The following is a 25,907-nucleotide window of genomic DNA, read 5'->3' as shown; positions in this document are numbered from 1 at the left end:
CACCATTACAGTTAACACCTTGTCAGTATTTGGCAAATGACTGTATTAATATCATACTATTTTATGGCATTTACATTTTTCTACAGATAAAAAAGCATTCCATGGCTTTATAAGACAATAAAATGGAAACATCAAGATGGTCAAAAGAGTTCAAAGCATCTGATAGGAAAAGGCTTCTTGATTCTTATGCCGCTCACAGAATGTAATAGAACATTTCAGTATTCTCACACTTTTCTTGAACCATCCCATGGGATTCAATACAAAATACTAGGAGGATTCAAGGAGAGAGTACCAGTGAGACTAAATATAGGAAAAAATTAGAGTACTAATTTGAGAAAGGAGGTGGAAATAATGAATATGTAAAATTACTTAGGGCTGGAGATAAAATGAGCAAATATTAGAGAAGCGTGAAAAAATAAGAAGAAGAACCTTAAATAGACAGAATTGGAAAGTTGAACAGATGACCAAAAAAAAGCCAAAACAAAATAAAATAGACAAAAAAGAAACAAGCTGGAAAAAAGCATGCTGAAGAACAGGTGAGGGAATTTTCTGTTTCTACACTGCATATATGATCAAGGACAGGATTTTAAAAAATGAATGCAATAAATTCAGCTTTTATGGCAAGCCTAAGGTGACTAAACAATTTTGATTGCCTTTTTGCTATGTAAATAGTAGCATTTGGGTACAAAATGCCCTATCACTCCCCCCCGCCCCCAATCACTGAACCAAAAAGCTTCAGTCACCCACTTGGAAAAGCTTACTTACGTTACTCCCGTCAGGCCATTTTTGCAGTTGCAAATGAAAGCATTGCCGATGGGATCACATGACCCTCCATTTCGACAGGGATTGGGGAAGCAGGCTGTAATTTCTGACTCACAGTTTCTTCCAGTAAACTGGGAGAGGCAGTTGCACTGATAGCCTGGGAGGTGAGGAACACAGAAAGAAATAAACTGGATGTCTGGGCAACTGAAGCTCATGTCTACAACCAAGGACCAGAGGAATCACTGCAAACCAGACTGCCTTGATCCTCATGATTCAGATATAAATAAATGTTTTCTGCTAACAACTTTGGTTGCAAGAAATATTCTAAAGCAAGGATATACCTCCCACTTTTTTTTCCCCCCCCAAAAAAGACAGACCACATCTGCTGATAGTGGCAGGCCACACTTCTCTTGGGGCTTCACTGAAGAGCAAATGCATGTGCTGAGAACCTTTCTGCATCTGCCTTTTACAAGGCAGCACAGTAGGAATGTGACAGCAATAATAAAACACTTGACAGTGATACTTAACACTTTCATAAAGTGCATCATCCAGGCATGAACTATGAGCTTCATAATGCCAGCCGAACTCGTCAATGCCACCTCTAATCAGAGCTGATTAGTTGCAGTGTTTGCTATTAAGAAACCGATTAATCACAAGCTGGAATAAATCAGACATAACTGCTCAAGTGGAGAGGGACCCTACAGGATCATGGTCCTACTTCCATATTTCTTGCTTACAAAGGAGCAACATCAGAGTCAGAAACAGTTCTTGAAATGATCAGTTCTCTTCTCCAACTACTAAATGACTTTTTTTTTTTTTTACTCTCTTCATGATTTCATATGGCACAAAGCCATTAATAAAAACTTTATTTAAGGTCATAAAGAAATCCAGTGAGACAGTGAGTCACTTTATATTGTGAATTAGACATCCAAATCTGAGTCCTTTTTCACTCCAAGAGAGCAAGGACCATGTAGTTTGTGAAAAAAGGAAATGTGGCTAAGTCAGTCCCTGGGATGAGAAAGACTTTTGGATTACAGATATTGAGCTAGCTAAATTTTCCTGGACATCTGCAAAAAACTTTGATTTTTTTAAAACTACCTATGCAATCTAAATGCAGCAAACAGACACATATGTGAACTTGCAGGCAAGGTTCAAACCCAGGTATAGGGTTCACATACCAAACCAACTTACTGAAATTGTTGTATTAAGCAACTGGAACAAGAAACCTTCCTGCAATTAATACTGCTGGGGTTAGAGCTGAAATGGTTCAGTGCAACTCAACTTAGTGTCAAAATTATTGGAGATGAGCTGATGTAGCTAAAATACCACTCTACAGTGGTGAACTTTTAAGATACATATATATACTTAAAAAAATTTCTGTATCTATACATCTGAAGCTATATACAAATTATAGATAGGCATTTTAAAAGACAATTGTTCTAGGAAAGAAGCCAGGAATTTAAGGCGCAGTTATGAGGAAGAGAATTTCACAGAAACAATATGGAAAAGCCCAGTGGGGGCATGAGGCAAAACCAATTCTGCATGAGGGCTGCCACATCTTTTATGTTCTATCCAGTTCAATTCCCCTCGTTCAGTTACTCTAATTGAATTCTTTCATGAGGACAGGCTTTAGAGAACATACTTGGAACCGGACTTACTGGCTTATTCAGTCAAGAGTCCAATCCCATTTAATTTAAGATAAATGAAGTAGATACTCAAATATCATGCTGTTTTGTTGCCCTGCTACAAAAAGAGGGAGATAGAAGCATTGCTGTTTTCAAGGTTGCAGAGCTAATGAAGAGAAACAATACCACTTTGGGAATTCCCAGAAAGCGTGTTTGGTCTGCATCAGCAAGATGGGATTATTTTTTGGTCTCTTTTATGTGTTTCACTTCGTTAATGTGAATAACCTTCTGAAGAGGTAGAGATCTGGGACTGAAGAACTGAAAAATTGAGACTGCACTGGGCATTGTATTTTGTATCCTCCCTATGGAAGATTTATTTTTAGCTGGAAAAGTACCTGATCTAGAAACAGTGTAGGAGCAAATCACAGGATGAGTAAGTAAGGCTTCAGTGTTCCATTTTATGACTGAACAGTGACATCTATAGTTCAAAAATTTACAGTAATGTTTTTATATATAATTTTATGGTCTCTCTGAGTTTAACTGAAATGAAAATGTTCAATTCAAATATAAAACCATTTTATTCTTAAACATACTTTTGCTGCATATGATAGCAGAATTGATATGTTTTTCTAACTATTTATTAAATGATATTTTTAAACTAAATTACTTTAAAGTGACTTAAAAAAATTCTGTACCTAAATTACTATTTGCCAATCAATAGTAAAACATAGCCTTCAATTCACTTTCCTTTCACTTCTTGCATTTGCTTCAGTCGCATTAATTCCAGTTCTGGGTTCTCATTCTATAACACATTTTGTTACATTTATTCACTGCAGACAACTTGAGAAATACTATTTGGTAAAAAAAATCCTTTTTGACTAATTATAAAAAGAGCATGGATTTACTCATTATTGTTATTACCTACTGTTTATATTAAAGATGTACTAACATATTAACATTTTATACTAAAAAGAGGAGAAATTGAATGCTGCGGATGGATCAGAGTTCTACGGGGCAATGTATGAACAAAATCAAGATGAAAAGCCTGTTTATGAAAGCATACATTTTTGACTGATCTTGATGTAATGATCTACTGGTGGAACACAGTCACATGTTAGAAGACTGAAGTTTTCAGCATAGTTTGTAAATCTAGGGATTAAAGTTAGAAATAAAAAGGAAATTAAAAAAAGACAGTATTTAATCACAATATTTATTGGCGACTTCTCTTCACATTAGCATGTTGTCATACAGTTGCTAGTTCTGAGCTACTGACAAGAGACTGGACAGATAACTTTTCTGTGACACACGTCAGAGCTGCAAAGCATTCATTTAGGAGGACTTCACCACAGCAAAGCTTATGTTAAAATTCATGGAATACGGAAGTGAAGAGCTGGTATGATGGCTCAGTACACAACATACACCCGCCGGGTCAGAAGACTTGCCAGACCTTTTATGTTTCTTCCTACCTCTCAGCAGAGGCTGTAATTTTGCCTGCTACTGTATGCTAGCAACTCCGTACTGTAGCCACGTGGCTGTGGACAACGTGTGATCCTGAAAAAAACCCTTTTGGTCAGGAATGCATTCTAGATCTAACAAAGAATGTTTATTACACTTTTAATTTAATATCCAGGCAATATATTATGCTTTGCTTCCCATCCATTTAGCATGAGAATAATAAGCAAACTTTCCACAGCCAAGGACAACACAATAGAAGGAAAGATTATGTGCCCCTGTCCTCTCAGTAGGGGAAGAAAAAAACCCCTCTTTCCAGCAATCTAGGATTGCTCCTGCTCACAATGAAGGCACTGAAAGTCATGGAAATTCACTGACATTTAAGATCATACAGTCCATCTGGGTCCCCTCCAAAGTATTTCAATAGTTTTGCACACTGATGCTGGAAAATGTTGACATACATTCTCCAAGGCAGCAAATTATGCGATACCACTATACTGCTTCAGAAGGGAGCAGTGGAAGAAGATAAAAAGCCCTGATACACACATACAACATTGCTGGGGGGAAACCACAATACCCTCAGCATGCGCCACAACAGTCAGTACCAACAGTGGATCAAGAGCAAGGGCAGGCTCAACACATTAGGCTATTTCTAGGCTAGCAAGCCCTGCAGAGCAATGGCAGTGGTTCTGTGGAGAGAGAAATGATCGGTGCTGAGGACCTGACACCCACAGTGTACATATTTCAGGTATCTGGATCACATTAGCTGCACTCTTGGAGTGCATGTTCCAGGCCAGGGTCATCCGAAAGAAAACCCTGGTTCTGCATGCCAGGACCTCACCTCTCCACGACAGGTGGGGACGATCAGAAGATTCATGTCAAAGATCATTCTTGGTCTAAATTACAATACTTACGTAAACACCCCCTCCATGGACTCCAAATACTTTTGGGTCTTCTCTCATGGTCCTCCACTAACCTGAGTCCCCCCCATGGAGCTGCATCTCATCCTCTTTGACTCCAACAGCTTCCCTTCCTGCCTTGTTGGTATGTCATTTTCAGTCATATAAAACGTCAAGAGGAAAAGGGATTTTTCAGTCCGTACTTTATAGAAGAGCAGCATGCTTTAAATAAGGACATGATATAGGCTTCCTGTTTACACCTATGTTTGTTTGGCACTTAATAAAAAGGGACAGTGGCAAAGGGAAGGCACTGTGCCATCAGCAGATGGGATGCCTTTATGCAGCTAATGTCTCTGTTGGGAGAATTCCCAGCCTGAGCATCTGAATGACTGTCTATCCTCAGGTTTACTTGGCTTTATTAAAGAGGCTGCTCCTTACTGCTGGCAGTTCTTTTGAACATGTGTATGCTCCTGTTTCTATCACATGCAATAGGGGCTGGCTTTCATTTGGTACAAGTATTGGCTTTTACATTTGATCTCACCATGTAGTTTCATTCCATGCTGTGAAGCTAGACCTGAAACAGGCTTGCCCTCACTCTTGCTCTCCATAGCGTTTCATGGTGAGTTAATGGATGAGAAGAACTGCAGGTGAAAAGGATCTCTCCCTGCACTTGTATTTTGGTATTCAAGAACTGTGTGTTCGTCAGCCATATGGATTCCTGCCACTTCAGATTTATCTTACCTATCTTCAGAGACATGATCATTACCTCATGCTACAAGTTGGTATGAATACAAACCTGTTTTTGTTAGATCAGTGCCTTCTATGAATGTATCAGCAGGATTGGGGTGTATTTGCTTTGAAGCTGGGAAATTAAATCCAGAAATCTAAAAGCATAGCTATAAAAAAGATAAAAAAAAATCAAAAAAATCCTAAAACCCTTTACAAATTAACACTGACATGCAAATTTGAGGTGTTAACAGTACAGTATACTGTTTCGTTTGTGTGTGTGTGAGTGAGCAAGAACATATGCAAGACCAGGTCCATTCATGACTACGGTACTAATACACAGTTTTTTCCCATACATCATTCTACCTAATCCTCAGAATACCCATGTGCTGATGTTGCTTACACGTGTTTCAGTGATTAAAATCACCATGTTAGTTTAGGCTGTATTTTTCCAGTCCTTTGGATTTTAATTTTGTTGATGAAAAAAAAAAGAGAGAAAGAAAAAAAGAGGAAGGGTTCAAAGAATGAGGAGAGGGGAAGCAACGGCTTTCTCTCCTCACGCTCTGCCTTCAGTTCTTGGGTTGATAGATATTTCTGCTCAAATGCTTTATATTCAAATAAAATTGCCTGCTCCTATAAGCCATTAACTTCAATCAAAGCCAGATGTATGTAGGACTGATCAAATTAAAAGGAAGTAACTATACTTATAATTGCAGGCTTTCCAAGCACGAGGTTTCTTTCTGTGGTTGAAAAGCTTGGTGCAGTATTCAGATTTGATTACATTAAAGTTTTCTATTTCTGTGATTGTTCATGTTGTTATTCAAGCAGATAAACATACACTTACTACTGGCAGAATTGGTAACGCCACTCTATTATTAAAGTTGTGTGACACTTCCCATTTTAAGATCTCATATTCAGGGGCTTATAACTTAGCCAAGCTTTAAACACTTGGTTGAGTTTTATTGGGAAATTCCAGTTCAAAGAGCCAAGCTGTTTCTGAAAGTGAGGCTGAGGAAAAATACGTTGTTTTGTCAGGTTTCAAAATACTAAAAGATTTTTTAAAAATAGCTTCACTGACCCACACTTAAGGGTAGGAACTAGAAATCTGGAAGAATATGCCCTATATTTCAGGGATGTGGTTTCCAGGGTCTCCATGAAAATTGCCTTAAAGCTGTACATAGCAGAAGCCCAGCCAGAGATGAGCATGCACTGTTCGATGGTGACTTCTCTGATGTTGGCAGCTAAAAGTCTCCTGAGCTGACCCAGTACTGACTCCGCTTTCTGGGCAATACCTTTGCAATCCATACCGAGCTCTGTTGCCCATTTACACCACTGTTCCTGAACTAGGCAGTTCAAAGTTGCAGCAAATATGTCCATATGAACCACAATGGCAGCAGGTGGACATACTTGTAGTGTGTACGAGTGTGTAACACTGCCAAAAGCAGGGCCATAATATCACCCTATTCCCATAACTGTACGGTGAAGTAAAAGGTAATGAGAGGCAGCTTTTCATTAACGGTGGACTCCTGTTCCGTATATTTGTAGGTATTTCTATTCAGAAAGGAAGATATCAAAAAAGGAATACTGCAGAGGTCTATATTTTAGATGACCAATTTATGCAAATTATATGCAAATTAGACAGAGCCCCTTCGGTTTCTGGCATGTAGCCCACCAACTCTTTGATATTATAATGCTGGGCAACCTTTCTTTGAATGTTTTCTTTTAAAGGTAGCTATAAATCTGAGTTTTCTTTTTTTCTCTCTTAATTTCCTTGTAAATTACAGTAGGATTTTTGTATAAAAAGGATATTAACAGTGTATTAGATCTACTCTGTAAAATTCAAATTAGAGGACTTAATTTATTAAAATAAAACCTGTTATTATGCCAAACACTTATTGTTTAGGAAAATGAGCATTATTCTCCAGTAACTTTAGTAGGAGGAAAACATCATAGAAAATATTAGCGAGGAGATCCTGATGCTACTGAATACATTAAGACTGGAAAAGGAGCCTTTGCTAGCACAGTATATTTATGAACGCTTCCTTCCCTTGCCCGCCCCCAAAACGCTGTTTTCTTTCTTAAGATTAAAAAAATGAAGATTTATTTCATTTTTATTTTATTTTAAATCAAATCCGGATGGTAACATCTATGCCAGCAAATATAACATTCTGCCATTCTTAAATGCATATTGCAATTTGTGGCTCTATAGCTAGCATTTGCAACGCTGTTGGGCTCTCCTCTCTACGGAATTTAATTACATGGTCTTCTCCTATATGGAGGACACTAACACTAGCAGAATTGCTTTGCCTGGTGGAAACAAAAATAGCTAGACTTCTCCTAGTGGGCCAGCTTACAAAACCACCAAAGTATATTTAGGGCCCATTGCTTTGGAATTATGGCATTATAACTATCCTTTATTTACATACACTGCTGAGGCAGTAAAAACAGCAAACATTTTTTAACGGCAGGCAGCTGAAATATCGCCGCAGGGCACATGCCCCCTCGCCGAGGCAGTACCGCATGCAAGTTTAAGCAAATTCCGTGACTGAGCTCCAGCTGTGAGTTATGCTGACATGAGAACTGTGCGTGTCATTCCAGTAATAAAATGATCCAGTCTTTAGAGCTAGTTTCTCCCCCGCCCCACTGCTCCCCTCAATTTGAACTGGCATGCACATGGCCCTGGGAAAAAGATTTACTATAAAGTGATTTGTTAGAAAGGTTTCAATTTACTCGTCATGAGATTGCTGAGCAATACTGTAAATAGACTTAAGCAAAATCAATAGAAGGAGCTGTTCTTGCACTTCCTAGGATGCTAGCTTGGTGAACGTTTAACCTAATTTATTAAGTATGGAATCTGAATCAAAGCTGTATTACAACCATATTCATATTACTTTCATATTTCCTAGGAATTTAAATAATCTTGTTTAGCAATTTCCTCAATGGGTGTAGCATCCTTTTCCTTGGAATTATTTTCCTTTGCCCATTTTTTTCAGCACTCATTTTGTTTCCTTTTCTTCTCTCTGTAGATAAAGACCCTTAACAGCACACATAAGCAGCAACATTTGTTCTCACACTGCACATCAATTCTAGCTTGCTAACGCTGCAGGTTCATTCATTTTGACTGTTTTCATGTCTCCTTCCACTGACAGTAAAGCCCACAGCTTCCCTGATTCAGCCTTCATGTTGCTTGCCATAAACCGCAGCAAACTAAAAGTTCAGCAATTAAGATCAGGAGCAGGAGAGTTCTGTCAGCCAAATCACAACCAAATTCAAAAGGAGCTGTGGAGCGAGCACCTTGCACCGGCAGCAGTGGCTCGGAGGCAGGATTTTGGCAGCAGAGGGAAGCAGGCCCACCAACAGCCACGGTCACACTTCTTAGAACTCACATGTTCTTCCTAGGTAGGGATGGGACCTGCCCTGGTGGGCTGGTTGGTGCTGTCCATGGAACTAGCAGCTTTACTGTCATATGTTCAGGAAGCACAGACAGCCCAACTACGGCTGTGGGCTGCACAGAAGAACATGGAAAACAGCTTGACTGTGGCCTTTGCTTTGCAGAGGCCATAATCCAGCTCCTTCATTAAGAAGAAGCTTCTTTTCTGCTGATGTACAATGCTTAATTTTTGGAGGGAGGTACCAGCTATGGGGATAGGCACACATATGTATTATTTTTTATTATTCTTACTTAAAAGAGAAAGATTTGAAAAAGTCCATGAACTATATATAGGCCAGAGTTTTGTTAAGGGAGAGATCCTGGATCCACAAAATCAACAGAATATATGACAATAGAAGTAAAACTAGGCACAGGATAAGAGGTGCCTGAAACAACACCAAGATCCAGAGGAGATGCTAGATGAGATATCTCAGCATGAGGAAATTCAAGTTGTCAGAGGTTACTATATAGGACAGGGTTACCCAAGTAAGAAATTTATGTGTGGGTCTAGACATTCAGTTTTTGTCAGATTTAACTCAATTTCAGCCTTGAAAACTAAATTGTTCTAAAGTTTAGGATGTTCCTAAAGTTTAGAAAAGAGACTGCTGTGAACAGCACCATCATAAAAATACCCCAGTAAAAAGGACTAAGCAGGCTGGGCATAGAAAACCTCTGTGTAGGTGAGGGATTGGGAGGAACTCAGAAAACCCTGAGGGCGGCATAATGCTGTATGGGAATAGACTGGGAACGCATCTGGAGGCTTCTTCCAGGAGAGCAGGATTCAAACACACCCTGCAGTTAAAGCTAAACCTCAAACGAGAAAGAGCTGAAGAGTGCAGAGGATTACCTACCTTTGAGGGGCCAGGAAGGAAAAATGAGAACAAGGCTGAAAACAATGAAAAACATAAAAGACAGTTATGGGTATGAGGGAACTGCATGGACACAATGAAGCAGAAAACCCTGGGTAGCAGTTAATTGCTTCATAAAAAAAGTTAGCGGGAAATTCCCTGAGGAACCATGACTAGAAACACTGACAGTAAATGGATGGAAAGCCCTGAACTCACAGAACATCCCCCTGTGGAGGTTCCTCCTTCTGGACTGGAAAATGTCCTTGCCAGGACAAAGAAGTGGGACTTTGTCGGTTCACTGAGAGAGTTTTAGTCTGCTAGAAAAAGTGAACAACGCTTCCTGCTAATACAACATGGAAAACTGGTAGGGAAAGCTGTGCAGTCCAGAGAAAGAACAGCCCTAGAGGAGAGGTCCTACATTTATGCCGTTTGCTTTTTCCCTGCTAAGACGCTGACTATTCTTACGGTTCTTACAACCTGAGCTCTTGATCATACATGGTAAATCAATAATGCCAAATCACAAAAGACACCATATAACCACTGGACAGGAAACTCTGACATAAGCACTATTTAAATCAATGCCCTATAAACTTTGGATAGCATTACTTAGACCTTGAAGCATTCCAGCCTCCAAGGAAGCTGTAAAATACACTTCTGGGGGGTTTATAATGGTATGGACTCGCTATTTCACACACAGACATGTAATCAAATTACTCACTCACAAAAGGACCAAGGTGTTTGTGGACAGCTCAGTAATTATTTGTGACAGCTTCAGAAACACAGAAGGGCAACAGTACTGTTACATCTGTGATAGACGTTAGAAATCACCATCTTTTTGTGTACAACCTTCGGTGCTGTAAATGAATCCTGAAAAACTAAGCTAAGCATTACAGTAATTGTAATTCTACTGGTTTTTACATAAATAGAATTATACCAACAGCCAATAAATCAATTTCCTTCTTTAACACTAATGCAATGAGAAGGGGCATGGCTTCACTGTTACTTACAGAGTAAACAGCTTTTATATAGTTGCAATACCTATCAGTTTTAGAGAGTTTGTGAGATTTTTCAAGCATGTTGCTGCATAAAACCATCTCTGATAATAAACTGTAGGGTAAAAAAGGGTGAAAGATATAAGGTAATGCAAAATATTTACCACCAGATGGCACGCTCGTACAGGTCCCACTGTTCTGGCATGGATGCCTCTCGCAGGCATCAGGGTAGAGAACGCAGCCAAGCTTTAATTCGGTCAGGCCAACCACTTCTGCAAAGCTGCTGCGCTTGTTTTGGAGCGGCAGTTCATTGTTATTTAGGACAACTGAATCCAGGCAGCCCTGAAAGCCACTCAAGACCTGTGTTGTTCTCTTGTCTGTCAGGCTCCGGACATTATCCACTTGGACCTGGGCTCCAAAATACACAGAGCTATCTGTGCTCAGAGTCTGGAAATATAGAGGGGCTTTGCGGCGCTCCACGTAACTGTCATCAAGGGACAAGCTCGTGAAATTGCGATTCAGCTCCAGGAAGACTGAATGCCAATTTCCGTCATTAACAGCCCTGCCAGAAATTCCCAGGATTCCCGGGCCACTTCCACAGTCCAACTGGAACCACAGTTTGCCATCCACAATCTGCAAGAGGAAAATGGAAATCAAAGCACTTCAGACATTCACACATCTCATAATACACTCTCAGACTGAATCCACAAACCTAGGAGACTTCTAGACAGTCTCTGTACAGCGTTAAAGCTGCTCTCCTGCATGACACTAAAATAGTAAAATGTAACTTTATCATCAGACTTAAACATAATGTGATAAACATAAGCCTACTTAGAATTTACCCAAAACCTATCACTGTAGACAAACTGTAGAAATATAAACACACGATCCATGAGAGGACTAGGAAAATGGTATATCTCACTGAACAGGGCACAGGCTGGAGGGCCCAAGTTCTGCTCTCAGCTCTGCTGCTAACCAGTCCCGTTCCCCCGGGGCAAGTCCCTCCATCTATCTGTGCTCTGCGTTTCTGCTCCCAGAGGTCGGTGCTGCTGAACAAGCAGCTCTTCGGGACAAGGAGCCACCTCTCACTGTTTGAGAGATTCTTGAGGCAAATGACCAGTGCCTGTGCTTGAGCAAGTGATCCCTGCCTTGCGCTGGGGATATTACGTGCTCTGGTAATGTACACATCCTGTGTCTCTGTAACTTTGTGGAGCATCTCACCAAGGCATGTACTTTTCCCTAAATGTTGTAAATTCAGTTCCTCTATTGATCAACATGACGCTTCTGGCTGGCCAAAGGTCAGTTATATTCCAGGGATGCTAGAACTATCTGCTCTGTGCATACCTTGCAGATGCTGTAAGATGGCTTCTACTTTTCTTCTTCTCCTCATATTTATGATGGGTTCAGGGCTTTAGAGGGACTGTTATGATTTCTCACTCTCCCTCCTGCCCCTCACCCAGGTGGGTGACTGTAAAGGCAAAGCAGCTGAGGAGAGTGGGGGAGGTGGAGCACTGGAGGGGAATGGGAAATACTTGTGCTTGTCATTTAATCTGTCCACGTCTCAGCTTTAAAATCAGTATGGCCCTTCCATCCCTAAAAGGGGAAGTCTAAAAGCAAAATCAGTCAAGGATTGCGAGGGGGCACAGATAGCTGGTGATGAGAGCTGATGCAAATACGCACAGAGAGAGAGATGTGAAGCTCAGGCTTGGGTGTCCTTGAATCAGGAGTCCTCATGAAGGGAGAATTCATGCCAGCCTGCTGGGGCGGGCTAAATGCAGAGTGAGGGAAAGGGAATAGAGAGCTGTTTTCCTCATTAGCAGTTTACCCAAAGATTTTAGGTTTCTCTAACAGATGGCAGATAAGTTTAAAATGGCTGACAGAGCTAGGAGATAATTTCTTATGACATGTTAATTGGATTGAAGCTCTCTGAAAGCTCTTGCAAATATTTTACCTTTATGTCATGCTCTAGGAAGCATTTATTCCTGCAAGCCCCATCTCAAGACAGTTCTGTCCCATTATTTATCCCCCTGTAAAGTTCAGGTGCTTTGTCCTTTTGCAGCCTTCCCTGCAGCATACATTGTGCTCTGCACCAGTTTACTCAACGCAACTGCTCTTCAGCAGTTCTCAAACGATGCTCTGTTGAGGGCTGACTAGAGCTTGCTCCAGCTCCCTTCTTCCAAGTACTGAATAGACCCATCACAAAAGCTAGTGAAAATACAAAGGACAGGTAGGCTTACTTTTTCCTGCTGCAGAGTAAAAGGAAGGGGAGAGGAAGCTGTTCTTAGGGACTGGACCTATTTATGCAATGGATAGAAGATTCAAAAATGTCCTCCCCTGTACAGAGTTGCCACAGTTGCCAAAGTGTCATGGGCCAAAAATGCAAAAACCCACCAGAGCTTTGGTGGCCCACTAAACTGGCATAGCTAAGGCAGACGTGAGGATGCTGCCTCATGTTCATCTGTCTTTGGCTTTCTAGCCTGCATACTCATTTTAATGGTGTTAGCTGGAGACATCCTTTGGCATGGGTCTGAACCAGTGCTCAAACTCATCTCCGCCACCTGTGATGCGGCTTGAAGGAAAATGGTCAATCCACACAAGCAGACCATGCTCGCATAGTCTCCAGCAAGTAAATGTTTGAGACCTTATGCCTCACTCCAGGTAAAGAAATCTTGATCTGCAGTCTGAGTAATTTTTGTCATTTCCTGGTGCTTAAGCCCTACACTTTGACTGAACGTGAGTCTGTGTAATACATTAAAGCAAAGGTTTCTCCTTGGTATTATTATTATTACTATTACTACTTTACTGCCCTTGGAGATTCACAAAACTATCTGGAAGAAAGCTAAGGGTAAAATCTTAAGTTCTAATCATCTCTATACTTTCTTTCTCTCTTTCCAGACCTCAGTCTTATGACCAGCTGAATCTGAATTGGTCTGTAACCTCCAGCAGATGTATTCCGAGTCACACCAGACAGTTGTGGTGTCAACCACAGCACTCCACCGCTCTGCAACTACTTGGATGGGGCAGGCATGGAGATGGCTAAGGGGGTACCAGCTACTTGGGAATGCCAACTACCCATCTACTCTGCATGGCATGAGGGGTGAGTAACATGCAGAAAGAGCCAGAAGAAAAGAGCAAGAATTTGCCCCTGCTACGGGCAGCTGGTTATTTCGAAGTCCTTGACCTGTAGAATGTAATGAAACTGAGAAGAAATGAGATCTACAATAGTAATATAACATGCTTGAGGGATGAATGTTGTTTGTTACTTATACAGCTCAATCAAAAAAAGCTAATGGGTGTATAGAAAAATAAGTCTGGATTCACTTTCCATTAAAAAATCTTTTCTCATAGGACTCAAAACTCAGCTGTAAACTATTTCTGTAGATTGAAATTGGGCCTATTAAAGCATCTGCTCAGGAGGAATCTTGGTAAAAAAGATGTCCTGATGAACTGAGCCTGTTGTTCTCCAGAGATGAAGCAATAGCTTATTTTTTCCCTGTGCAACAAAACAGTCCACAAAACTTTAAGGTGCTGCTCAGAAAGTGTGGTCTGGTTCGATACGATTACAAATCATACTGAAAAATACATGCCAACATATTACGCTTTGAAAAGCAGCTATCATCGGATAAGCAGTTACCTTGCTTCTTACTCTAAAGGTTTTTACTATGGAAACTGTTCTTCTACTGATTGTATATAACATACATTTACCTCCCCAAAGGCTACTTATACCCTGAAGAACCTACTGCCTGCATGCCTATTACCCTTATTCACAGAACATGCTTTTCCAATTATCTTGGTAAAAGCAACACAAATATGAGCACCGGGGAGAAATATTACACCATTTATATATGGGAATCTATGATTTAAAAGATTTACCATAAAAATGTTTAATACATCTTTCTTTATTTCTCATCCATTTTTATTTCTTTTCACCAGCAGATGATCTGAGATAAACAGTAAATAAATATTATCTGAAATTTTATGTCCCCTTCTTTTTATTAAAAAAAGCACTAGTAACCCCCACTTTGGACTAGACTAAAAGACAGGAAGGATGGTCCAACACTTATAGTACTAGTCTAGCATATGATAGATACGCATGGGAATACATACTGTGCAACAGTCCTCCTCTGGGATCTCAAGCAAGTCATTAGTTTCAGGTCTCCATCAGTAACACAGGGATAACGTCATTTCCCTACCTCACACCAGTGCTTTATGGATAAATACATTAAAGACTGCGACATGCTCAGATGCCCGTAGTGATGGGGCCATAAAAGGACTTTAATTAATCAGGCAGCCATAGGCCTTGCTGTGGTGGGGCAGGGAAGTAATATCCCCTGCTGGAACCGTGCTTCTAGGAGGAGGAGGAAAAGCAGGAACTGCCTGTGATGAGTGAGTGGCCAAAAGGACTGGTGTCTTGGCTACATAGCAGCTCTCCTGGCTGAGCAGGGAGGAGAGGGGTCCTCCACTCAAAGGGGTGAAACGATGTCTCCACTCCTAGGCATGGAGAATTGGACCACTGATCTTCAATTCAGGAATTAATCCCTGGTGTTCTCGTCATTCCTAGAAATCCCTGTGATGTGAGAGGCATTGTTTCATGCTCAAAGCAGGCTCTTAAATTAGAGCCTAAACTTCAGTACTAAGAAAAGCTGAGATTTACCTTAATTTCTGACTAAATGAGGTACACACAAGTAAATATTACAAAATTAAATGACAGACCAGTGCTCATGTTCAGACTCAGCAGTTATCCAGACAATAAACTCACAGTGGGACAGCTGGTCTGACTGACGGTTGGAAGTATCAGACCTTCAGTGAAGAACAGGACTTCTGACACCTTTTTTGCCAGCTACATGACACAACAAGGCAGAGAGCTCACATTACCCTGTCTTACAGCAGAGAGATGCAAACTCTGCAACCCACTGCTAGTGTCAGCTGATGACTCCGACAGAGACCCTCCCTACACAGATGAAAGGGTGACACTGCTTCACCTTAGGTGGGCAGATAATTCCCACCAAGCTCACAGCTGGCTGCCTCTCAAAGCCTTCTGGGCTTAGTTACAGTATCTCTCATTACAGGTATTAGGACAGTGGTGTCAGCGCATACTTGGACATGTATGCTATCACAGATACAACATTCCTCACCTATACAAAATGGGCAGAGAAGTACAAAGAACAGAGAAGGCTCCAAAAGGTGATACAATCTGTTACATTTCAAGAGTTTCACTCAATGAACAAAACAGAGCCAAATGCATATTGTAAATTATACTAGAATATTAGCCTGGCTAAGATGTTTGGCTAACATCAATATTTGTATATCAACATAGGTAATAAAATGATCAAATGGTTCTTCTGAGACTACCTTAGGCTCACACAGTCCATCTGCAGTCATACACCACGGATATAACACGTTGCCTACTAATCTATCTGGGGAAATATTTCGTTAGCTGAATTACACTTCACTTTCGTTTGTGTAAAATGGTATATTTAATTAAAATATTACTCGTTTCAACTCCAGCCATAACTGGGATCATATCCAAGCTTCAGTGTTATCCAGCATAAGCCATGCAGCAGTAATGCATTAAAATGTATAGTATACACTTAACTAAGCCATGCAAAGTTTCACATTAGCTGCCTGGACTGAAGAACATATGCTTGTCTTTTACTATTTAACACCTATGTTTCCAGCACGAGGGGAAAGTCTTTCCTTACCTATTTTTAATTCTTTAAATTTTGCAAAACTAGTGGAATCTAAATTATACTCCTTGATAAACAAAATAAATTTGGGGATTCTCTTCTTGAGTGGCTTTATGATGTTTTAGATAGATACTACATAAAAGAAAGGGTGACACTATTTTCAGCACATGTAATCTTTCCAAAAGAAAAAAAGAGGCTATTGACCTGCATCTCATTTTGCTCCAATTGTCTTAAAAGCAAAAGCACACAGCTAAAAGAATGGCCAGCCTCTCTGAATCAATGGATGAGTTGCTTTACTTGAAACAGCCAAATAAATAACACCCATATTATATTGTATCAACACAGCATAGCTAGTAGGCTTTCAGCAAAGTAGCAGACAAGCAGTTTGCTCTATGGAATTGATTATTCATCCAAGAAGGACACTGTGTTATGATTATGAAATATTCCCATCCCTAGAGTTATCATAAATGTATGAGCTTCCAAAATTAAGCTGGACATTTAAACACTGAAAACCATACTGCCACATTAATTTTCAAATAGACTGCAATGGGGGAGACTTGCCTAAAAAATCAATTCCACAATATGCCCCAATAGTGTTGTTTTCAGCATATTCTCCCATAGGATCCTACTACATGGTGGATCTAAAATTCTTCCATCTTTACCTTTGTTTGGGGCTGAATGCTCTTCTGCTGAGCCCTTTGGTGCTAATCCGGCAAGATGCTTAAGTGCAAGCTTAAAATTAAGTTATGTGAGTAGTTCCAATTGCCTTCAAATACAGGAAGTTAAGGAAGTGATTAAGTGCCTTGCTGGAGTGGTGCCAGAGTGCTCACAAGAGCACAGGATCCCATCCTTTATCCTCTATTTGGAAAGCATCTCCTCACGTTTAATTTAATTGAAAGCAATGCTCAAATGATAACAACTTCACATTTATAGACCTCTAATTAATTTACCTAATGGTCTAATTTCTGAGCACCTCCCTATCTCACAACTTACATACCTGTTTGAAAAAAAAAAAAAAATTCCACAGCTTCATCTCTGGTTTACAAATGAGAAACATATGCTTGGAAAGTCTAAGGGTAGCAGGCTTGAAAGCATCCGAATCAGGGATTCCCAAAGTGCAGTTCATGAGTGACCTGGCATCCCTAAAGAGACTTGTTATAGCTACATCCTTTGCGCTTTATGTCATTCATCTACCATAGAGCACTTTTATGAGACCCTAGCCTGACGTTCCTCCACTGGATGACCTTCATGAACAAAACTCTAGGAACTCCCGATCTTCTAAGTGATGTCATTCCTTCAAAAAAAACCACACTGAATATTCCAATTTACTTTTCCCTTAAATACATATGTCTATAGTATCCCAGGGCCAGAACTGGGAAAGGGACTTACACATTGCTAGAGCAAACACTGTGCTACCTAAAAACCAAGCTTGAGGCTCAGCGCAGTTCTCTGCGTCCTCCCTGCCCCTTGCGTGGGAGAAAGTGGGGGTCTCAGACCCATGGCACTGCATATGCAACCCTGGACCTCTTTCATGGGAAACTTTTGGGGAACAGCTGTAGCCGAAGCTCTGTAGTTAAGTGCTCTGTGAGATGGGTTTCAGAGTTGGAAAACCTTTCTTAGAGGTAGGAAGTAAAAAAGAGCTTGACCTGGAGGTTGATCTCTGAACTGAGAGCAGGGTATCTCAGCTCTTGTCACTGCTCCTTCTATTATTTTTTCCCTCCCCAAATCTTTCAAAGCAAAATGCTTAGGTGATTGTGATAAGCCACAATCAGAATTACATAATTCCTACCCCACAACTAAAACCCCGAAGCAGACGACAGCAATGAGGGGCTCTCTCACTGATCTTTTTGTAATCCCATTAATTTTTCACTTTTGGCTGCACAATTTCCCAGCTTCAACAGGAGTTTTCCACCAAGTGCTTATGATTAGGACGCTTCTCTAGGCGGAGAGCAGTGTGAGCTCAGCATTTCAGCCCTGTGTAGGCCTAGACACATCTCCCACTTTGCAGCTGAACACACTAACCAAGTTGCTACAGGAATAGAGGGGGGAGAAGAGGGAAGGAGCAATGCTGGGATTTAACTCATTCCAGCTAGGTGTATTCTCAGCATATATTTAAGCAAACTTTATGGGATGCCTGGATTTCAAATAGGCTTAGCTGAAGTAACTGTGATTCTGGACACTCTTTGTATTAAATAATAAAGAACAAAAGAAGCCCAGGATGGGGAGACGGCTTTTGTCCTGAACAAAGCCCTACTGAAGTTACAGTTCAGTTTGCATTTCACTTTGGCCGCCTCACCAAAACAGAGGTTAGTTTTTACTTCCATCTACACCTTCCTTAAAATTAGGAATAATAATAACAATAACAAAACTTACAATAATCTTTTCCATTAATATTGGGTAGAAAGATATGCTTGCAGTGCAGTGCCCACGCTTTTAGAATATTTGAAATAAAATATTATCTAGAACAGGCTGTTTTTGCAAAACCATATAACACAGTCTTGAGCTGCTGGACTCCTTAATCATGATAGCTCTAAGCTCTAATAAAATAAATTCTCCTATAATCATTCTAACGCTATTTCAGTCTGCCTTTGTATAATCTCCTACTGTTTTCAAGTGGCATCTTTCACCAGGGCTGTTTGTTTTTTACTGAGTATTTTTCAAACTTAAATTGTGACATTACACGCCCATATATATGAAAAGCAACCACGATGAGGACTTCAAAGAAAGTCTTCAAGCCTTTGATTTTGTTTTGTTTTGTTGAACAAAAAGTACATTAAAAACTTCAAACAATGGCTTTCTAAATAACTCAAGCAGGGCTTAATTATGTTTCATACAAATCTGAGAAATGATGAGGTTCTCTAGTGAATGAAAGACATGGTACTCTTGCTCATGAAATATTTCAGCATAACAGCTATGAAATTATTTGTTGCCCATTAATAACTGATCTTGCAATTTTAACATTACCTAAGCATTCAGCCAAAAGAAATCTAAAGATTGCAAATACAGACACAAAAGGCTCTGTGCCATTTCTTCCATTGCTGAACTACAGGACAAGGTCAAGTTATGAAGTCTTCATTTCGTTCCTTAGAGGCTCTAGCAGAAATGCTGTATATGCAGGCTCTTGGATGAGTCCATTGCTCCCTTTCCATCCAGCAGATATTTGCCATTTCACAGAAAACCAACAAACAGCTAAAATGCATGGAGAGCTTATCAATGCAGTATGCCTCTCTACCTACCCCATGCCCCTCTTGAAAAATAATCTTGATTCATGGAGCGAAGAAATCCTCATATTCAGTAGGAGACATGTTCTAAGCAGTTGTTTCTGGAATTTACAGTAGTGAAGACATATTCTCTAATCACAGGATGGACACACGGAAGAACAGCTATTTCAGCATGTGTGGTTTTGACTATGCAATCATATAAATGGCCAAATCTTACATCCTGTGCAGATTGGCTCTTGCACGCAGACACACATACTGTTCCTATAATGAACAGCACCCAATGGAGCATTTTCCAAGTAAACTACTACTAACAAGCTGTTTTTTTGATTGTTGTTGTTGCTGCCATTGTCAAAATTGCTGTTTTTCCCTGTTACCGTGAAACAGATCAGACTTCATCTCTTAAATCTACAGCTGAAATGAGAACAACATTCCCCAAATCAAGAGCCAACAGAAAACATATAATCAAGAAAAATAACTGTGGAAAAAATAAGTTATTTTAATTACCTTCAGAATTATACAGGGATTCGCTCTGGTGTACATTATAATTCCATTGCTTTGCAGGGTTCGCAGACGTAGAGCCAACTTGAATTCCTCTTTCTTGCTGTTTTCAGAAACTCTGTATTTAATGTAACTATTTCCAGCAAAGCTAAGGGAAGTGTGGCCTGAAATAACCATTTTGAAAATGCAAATTCTTTTATTGATACATGAAATAATTCTACAACTGTCAAGTTAATTAAAGAATTTATAGAACTAATGAGAATGTTTAGGAAGAAACTTACAAATAAAACCCAACTTTGACGGGGAGAGAGCTTGGCCCTACCGCAACACACATTCCATTTTCAAGGGAAATTATTTCTGAAGGGATGAGGGAAAGATCTATTTCTTCATACTTCTATAAGAAAGAGGGATTTCTCCAAGTATTCAGCATTCATAAGGTTATCTCCCCCTGGAGGCACCTATCTCTCCTCACTAATAACAGAGGGAGTCAAAGATGACCGTGCCTGTACCTCAGGAAGTTGAATTAGGGGTATAAAATTGGGCTGGCAGATGCCAATCAAACGCTTCCAAGGAGTGTGGAAATACCATGTGCCCTCTGTCAGGCAGTCCAGGATTCACTGAAGTCAATGGAAAGGCTCCACTCCACTGGGCTCTTTGTATTCTAGGGAATAACACAGCTGAAGAGAACTAACAAATGTCCTGAAACTTTCTTTTCAGGATGGTGTAGTGTTTTCATTAATAAAGTTTGGAATTTTGGTAATCTCAGTCATAAGTACAAACTTAATTAGAGCTTTGCCCATGGCAGGAAAACATCTGGCAGAGCAGCCTCTAGGAATAGTCCTGTTTTCTCAATGGCCTGTTTTACTGATTTGGGATTCCCAATGAAACTGGATCATGGTCTTCCTACAGTGCCATAGCTATAAAGCCAATTCTTTTACAAGGCTCATAAATAGATGCCCTGAGTGCCAGTGCTGAGAAGTGTTAAGCACTTCTGTTGACTTCAGTGGCAACTCTACCTGCAAATTGACAATGGCAGCACTTTGTTGCTCAAGTATATCCCCTTTTACTCTACTGTGTGCTGTGCACCTGAGCATTCGCCAAGCTTTCCTGGTGGGCACTGGCAGATGAAAGGTCTCCGGTTAGCTTCATACCCCACACACTGCATATCCCCTGGGCACGGCTTCTCCAGACAAGGATCGTTAGACCCAGGACACAGCCCTCCTGCAATAAATTAAAATACTATTAGAGATACAATGTAAAAAAAACCATTCTCTTTAGCAATACAGTGATGAAAGGAAGACATTTATTGATCCCACACTTAAATACAAGCCAAGCATGGCTTAAGAATAATAAAAATAATTAAAATCTTCAGGGAAGAGATGCCCTTCAGACAAGTACTTAGCAAAACAGTTATGGTTCTTCTCCAAAGGTTGCCATAGGACCCATGGTAATGTATTATAAAAAACAACTATTTTGATCAATAACTGGTTCAAAATTGGTGCTGTGACCATCAGGCTGGTGATTTACTCACAAATCCTTGCGTGCAGAGAATTTAGGGATATGAGAAAACAAATGTCTTGGAACTACATACTTCCCTTTGCCCCAGCACACCCATATGAAGTGAGTTTAGGGAGACAGCAGAGTTCCCTAGGGGACAAAATATGGAATGGCCATTCCCAGGCTGCAGACTGAAAGAGGAGTTTTCATCCTCGTAATGCACAGGACACGCTGCCAGGCTGATCAAAAGGCAGAGGCAGACTTGCCCAGTCTCCATGGTCCTCCTGACTTTTCTCAGATCTCACATCCTATTGCGCACCTTACCCAGGCTGCAAAAAGTGTATCCTCCTTTTTTCTGAATCCCATTGCACCTGGACATCCATAAGTCCAGGCAAGAATTTGCTTTGGACACTAAGAACTCAAAGTGAAGAACCTCTTAAAATAAAAAATAAGTTGACTGGATTTCTTGACATTACCTAATTGAAAAAAGAAGCAGCTTAATAGTTTAAATAGCTAGTTACAATTTACAATTATAAATTGGGCAAAATATTACCTCCTTTTGTATTTGGGGGATAGCATAATTTGGATGAAATTACTTGAAATGCTACTAGCTGTTCTTTCCTACAGACTTTTTACTAGTATAGAACCTAATCTTTCCCAGGAATAGATGAATTCAGAACTTTTAACTTCCTAAAGGAAGTGATCTAAAGCAACAGATGAACATAATTTTTTTAACTTGCTTAAAATACTTCTGTATGACACAAATACTTCAAGATACTTCAAAATTTCCTAAATTCTTAACACTTAACAAATCCTGGGGTTTGGATAAAGATTTCTATTTAACATTTCAAATTTCTCTAAATAAATCTGTTTAGATTGCTCTATTCTTAAAAGATATATAAACACTGTCTACAATAATGCAAAAGACAATACAACTATTAATGCTTAATATATCAGTTCTTAGCTGCTTCCATAATGGCTAGCTTTTTATTGGTTGCTATAAAGAACTTAGCACATGCAGGGTCAGGTTCTACTTTTGGATGTCTATGTGAGACATCTGTGGAAAGCCTGTAAGTGCAGAAAAAAGGCATTCCCACCCTCGATTTTGTTGATTTGCAACCACAGTTTGAACACAGGGAGAGTTAGTTGCTGAGAATGGAAGGCTTATCTTTCTTTGCTCATCGGATTCATTTATTTAAAGCCATACAGGCAAGCGATGTTTTTAACGATAAGAAGTCAGCACCTCCCTACCTGCCAGTTTTTGAATGTTGGGTGTTCTTGTTTGTGGCAGAGCATTAATGTTAGTCAAACGCTTTTTTATTTTTTGAGCACATGTGTTTCATTTACAGTTTATAAAGGAAGACATCAACCTACAATAGAGGAAATTTCCTAAAGTAATGGAAAAAAGAGTCTTATTGCTCTTATACTTTAGTACGAGCCAAGCATGGCTCAGACTAAGCGTAGCTGAAATTACCTGGTGCTGTAAGTATTTTGTGGAAAAAGAAAAATTACTACTGTACATTTCAAAGTGGACAGGGGCTGACTACAAATACGGCAAGGACTGTAAATGTCTTGCTTGATGTACAGCACAGTCAATTTAAACTTTAACATCCTCCCCTCCTTTGTCAAACATTTGTTTGAGAGGTCTGTGCAGTAAATGATTTACAGTACTGCCCATAGCACTGTTAGAAAATGATGCATAGCATTCTTATTAATCAGTTTACCGGCTTACATTAACAGGAGCAACAGCAGCAATATAGAGTTACATTTTAAGTTCTATAGAATCAAGAAACAAATGTAATTTAATAAGGTTTTGCACTACAGAATTATATTCTATAGAAATCTAAGGTCTACAGAATTTAGCTGAGAATGTGATGTTTTTTATAGCTGTTTTTCAAACTGATTCTCCAGAATTTGATAGTGTGCAACAATTATTTGTTAAATTATATCAGGTGGTTAAATAGTCTATAGGCTGGCTTGTGATCTCCTACTTGGCTCTGTAGGCTATTTTAATTCATCTTTTTGTGATGAATATACAGCACACCACTGTATATATAGTATATCTTTTCTCTGAACACATTTAAGCCTTATGTAAGGTTCTAATTCAAGCAAGCCTCTCTGTAGCTGACAAACAGACAAGTCATTTGGGCAAAACCCCCACAGCTTGTCAGTATGTAGCAGAAAGGGGCACTGAGATTTCAGAATTTTTTGAAAATTTTCACAACCCCTAACCTGTGATTGTATCTTTGACATTAAGCAATAAAGCAGTAGCTTATTTTGTTATCAATCTCTGCCAGTTTTTTAGCTGATTCAGACTCTGATTTGTACTTCAGAGTCATCATTCCACAGTCAAAAAAAAACATGGAAAGCATCAAATGTATTTAGTGTAACTGTGAAGACATACTAAAGAACTGCTTATCTTGGCAGGCCAAGAACAGTTCTTTCAGGTAAACTACAAGTAAATCAACTTTTTATTTATCCTGCTGCAGATGGATTTCATAGCTGTCACAAAAGTTTTAAAATATTCAGACTTGGGAGAAGAAATGCTTTATGCCTGTCTGTATGGTTATAAGTACATAAGCTACAAATCTGCATTATTGCACTGCCTTAGCTAACATGCATTTTCAGGCTGATTTCACAACTGTGCTGAGCAAAATTGTGAAATCGTTCAAGGCTACATTGTCCACATCAAAGATTTACAGCTTGAGTTTAAATAAAATTATTTTAATGTTGCATTTCTGTATGGGAAAGTGCGGAAGAATGTCGAGGAGATAGGCGATGGAAGCTAGCCAGACCCTTCCGTGGGAAAAGGAGCATCAACTGGGCATGTTGACCCATAGCCATGTAGCTGGGCCTGTGCCAGCGTGGTGTGCACCTGGGCTTTGACTCGAGATTAGCGATGAGCTCAATGTGCCCACTGCGCATGTGTGTAGTACACAAAACCACGTATAGTGCCCCCCCCCGGYGTTCYTCGCYATGGACCGACGCTCAGCGGTGYCAGGGACTCTCCCGCTCCTTTATTGCCTCRATCGGGAAATCGCTGGGGAACCCCCGCTCRGAMGCAGAGGTAATAAACGCTCAGCATTGACCTTAGTGTGCCTTGTGTTTGTGTATCTGTTCCTGCCGGGAGTCCAGGCGTCGCCCCCGCCGGACCCTTACAATTTCCACTCCAAAGAACAGTCTATTTGCCATTCAATAAGAGATTCAAGACATATGGATTTGGATTGATCTCTTTTTCCTGTAGGCAAGTCCAGAAAATCCATGGTATTCCCATGAAACTCACATTAGTATTAATAAAGCTGTTCCCTACAAGCTATCACATAGACACATGGGGCCAGTGTCAACCAGTATATGGCAGGAAAAGGTAGAACAGGCCCACTTTATTTTGACTGATCACCTTCAATCTAATGCTCTAAAAGAAAGTAGAAGTATTACAATGTCCCCACCAGTATACTGAAGAAGAAAACACTCTTCCCTTACTGCATGGGACATTTACTTAATTCCTGTACATCTAAGGAAGGATCACTTCTAGGAATGTAAACAATTTGAAAATTGAATGATTTAACAGTTGTAACTTGAGTCTTGGGATATTTGGTGCGTTTCAGTGAGCCTATTCTCCTGAATCTGTATGAAGATCAAAAAACAGTCTATTTCTCTTGGTTGCAGAGAAAAGTTTGTAAGGTCACTCCTGAAGGTCAGAGTTCCAGAAAGCAAATAAAACAAAACTCTGAACTGCTATTTTTAAAACAATCTAATGATCATTTTTGAAGGGAGGAAATAGCCAACTCATGACACTTGAATGCTTGGTTAGCTGCCATTTGTTTTTATTTTTGGAGTGCGGTGACCAGATATTGGAGGCAGCAATTAGAGTACATGAGTGCAAATACTACAAAATTGTTTCTCCACAAGCCTGCCATGGGTTAAAGTCAGCTCAAGGGCCCCTGGAAACACATTCTGTTGCACTGTTTGGACATGATATTCACTATGTGCTAATGAATCAGTTTCTGTACCAATTTTAGAAGAACTGGCTGAGACATCTGACCTATTCCATCCTTTCCTTGATCAATCTTCCCTGCAGTCCCCCTACATGACAGATAGCGCGTTCCACTCTCCCTGATTCTCCAGTCATGCCTCCACTTCAAATTTCAGCTCTCCCAGCTTTTATATAACATTGTGCATTCTCAGTGTGGGCTGTAAAAGAGGAGAAAAATCTCTCCTTACACATCTCAAAAGTTCAAAGTTATAAGGGCTACAGCCAAATCAACCAAAT

The 25,907-nt window shown here is 40.0% G+C and overlaps 1 protein-coding gene across 1 annotated transcript in view; it reads right to left on the bottom strand.

Annotated features, from left to right (window-relative positions):
- Nucleotides 1-25,907, bottom strand: part of FAT3 (FAT atypical cadherin 3) — a 354,360-nt gene that overhangs the window by 10,577 nt on the left and 317,876 nt on the right. Inside the window, exons 20-23 of the mRNA XM_026084321.1 lie at nt 21,227-21,361; nt 20,147-20,304; nt 10,899-11,367; nt 766-919 (exon numbers count right to left, since the gene is read on the bottom strand). Coding sequence (XP_025940106.1) covers nt 766-919; nt 10,899-11,367; nt 20,147-20,304; nt 21,227-21,361 — 916 coding nt within the window. The remainder of the gene's footprint in view (nt 1-765; nt 920-10,898; nt 11,368-20,146; nt 20,305-21,226; nt 21,362-25,907) is intronic.

The sequence above is a fragment of the Apteryx rowi genome, unplaced genomic scaffold (genome assembly GCF_003343035.1).
Source record: "Apteryx rowi isolate R43461 unplaced genomic scaffold, aptRow1 scaffold_636, whole genome shotgun sequence".
NCBI classification, from domain to species: Eukaryota; Metazoa; Chordata; class Aves; order Apterygiformes; family Apterygidae; genus Apteryx; species Apteryx rowi.
Note: the sequence above shows the minus strand (reverse complement) of the source record. Positions and strands in the feature narration are given on the sequence as shown.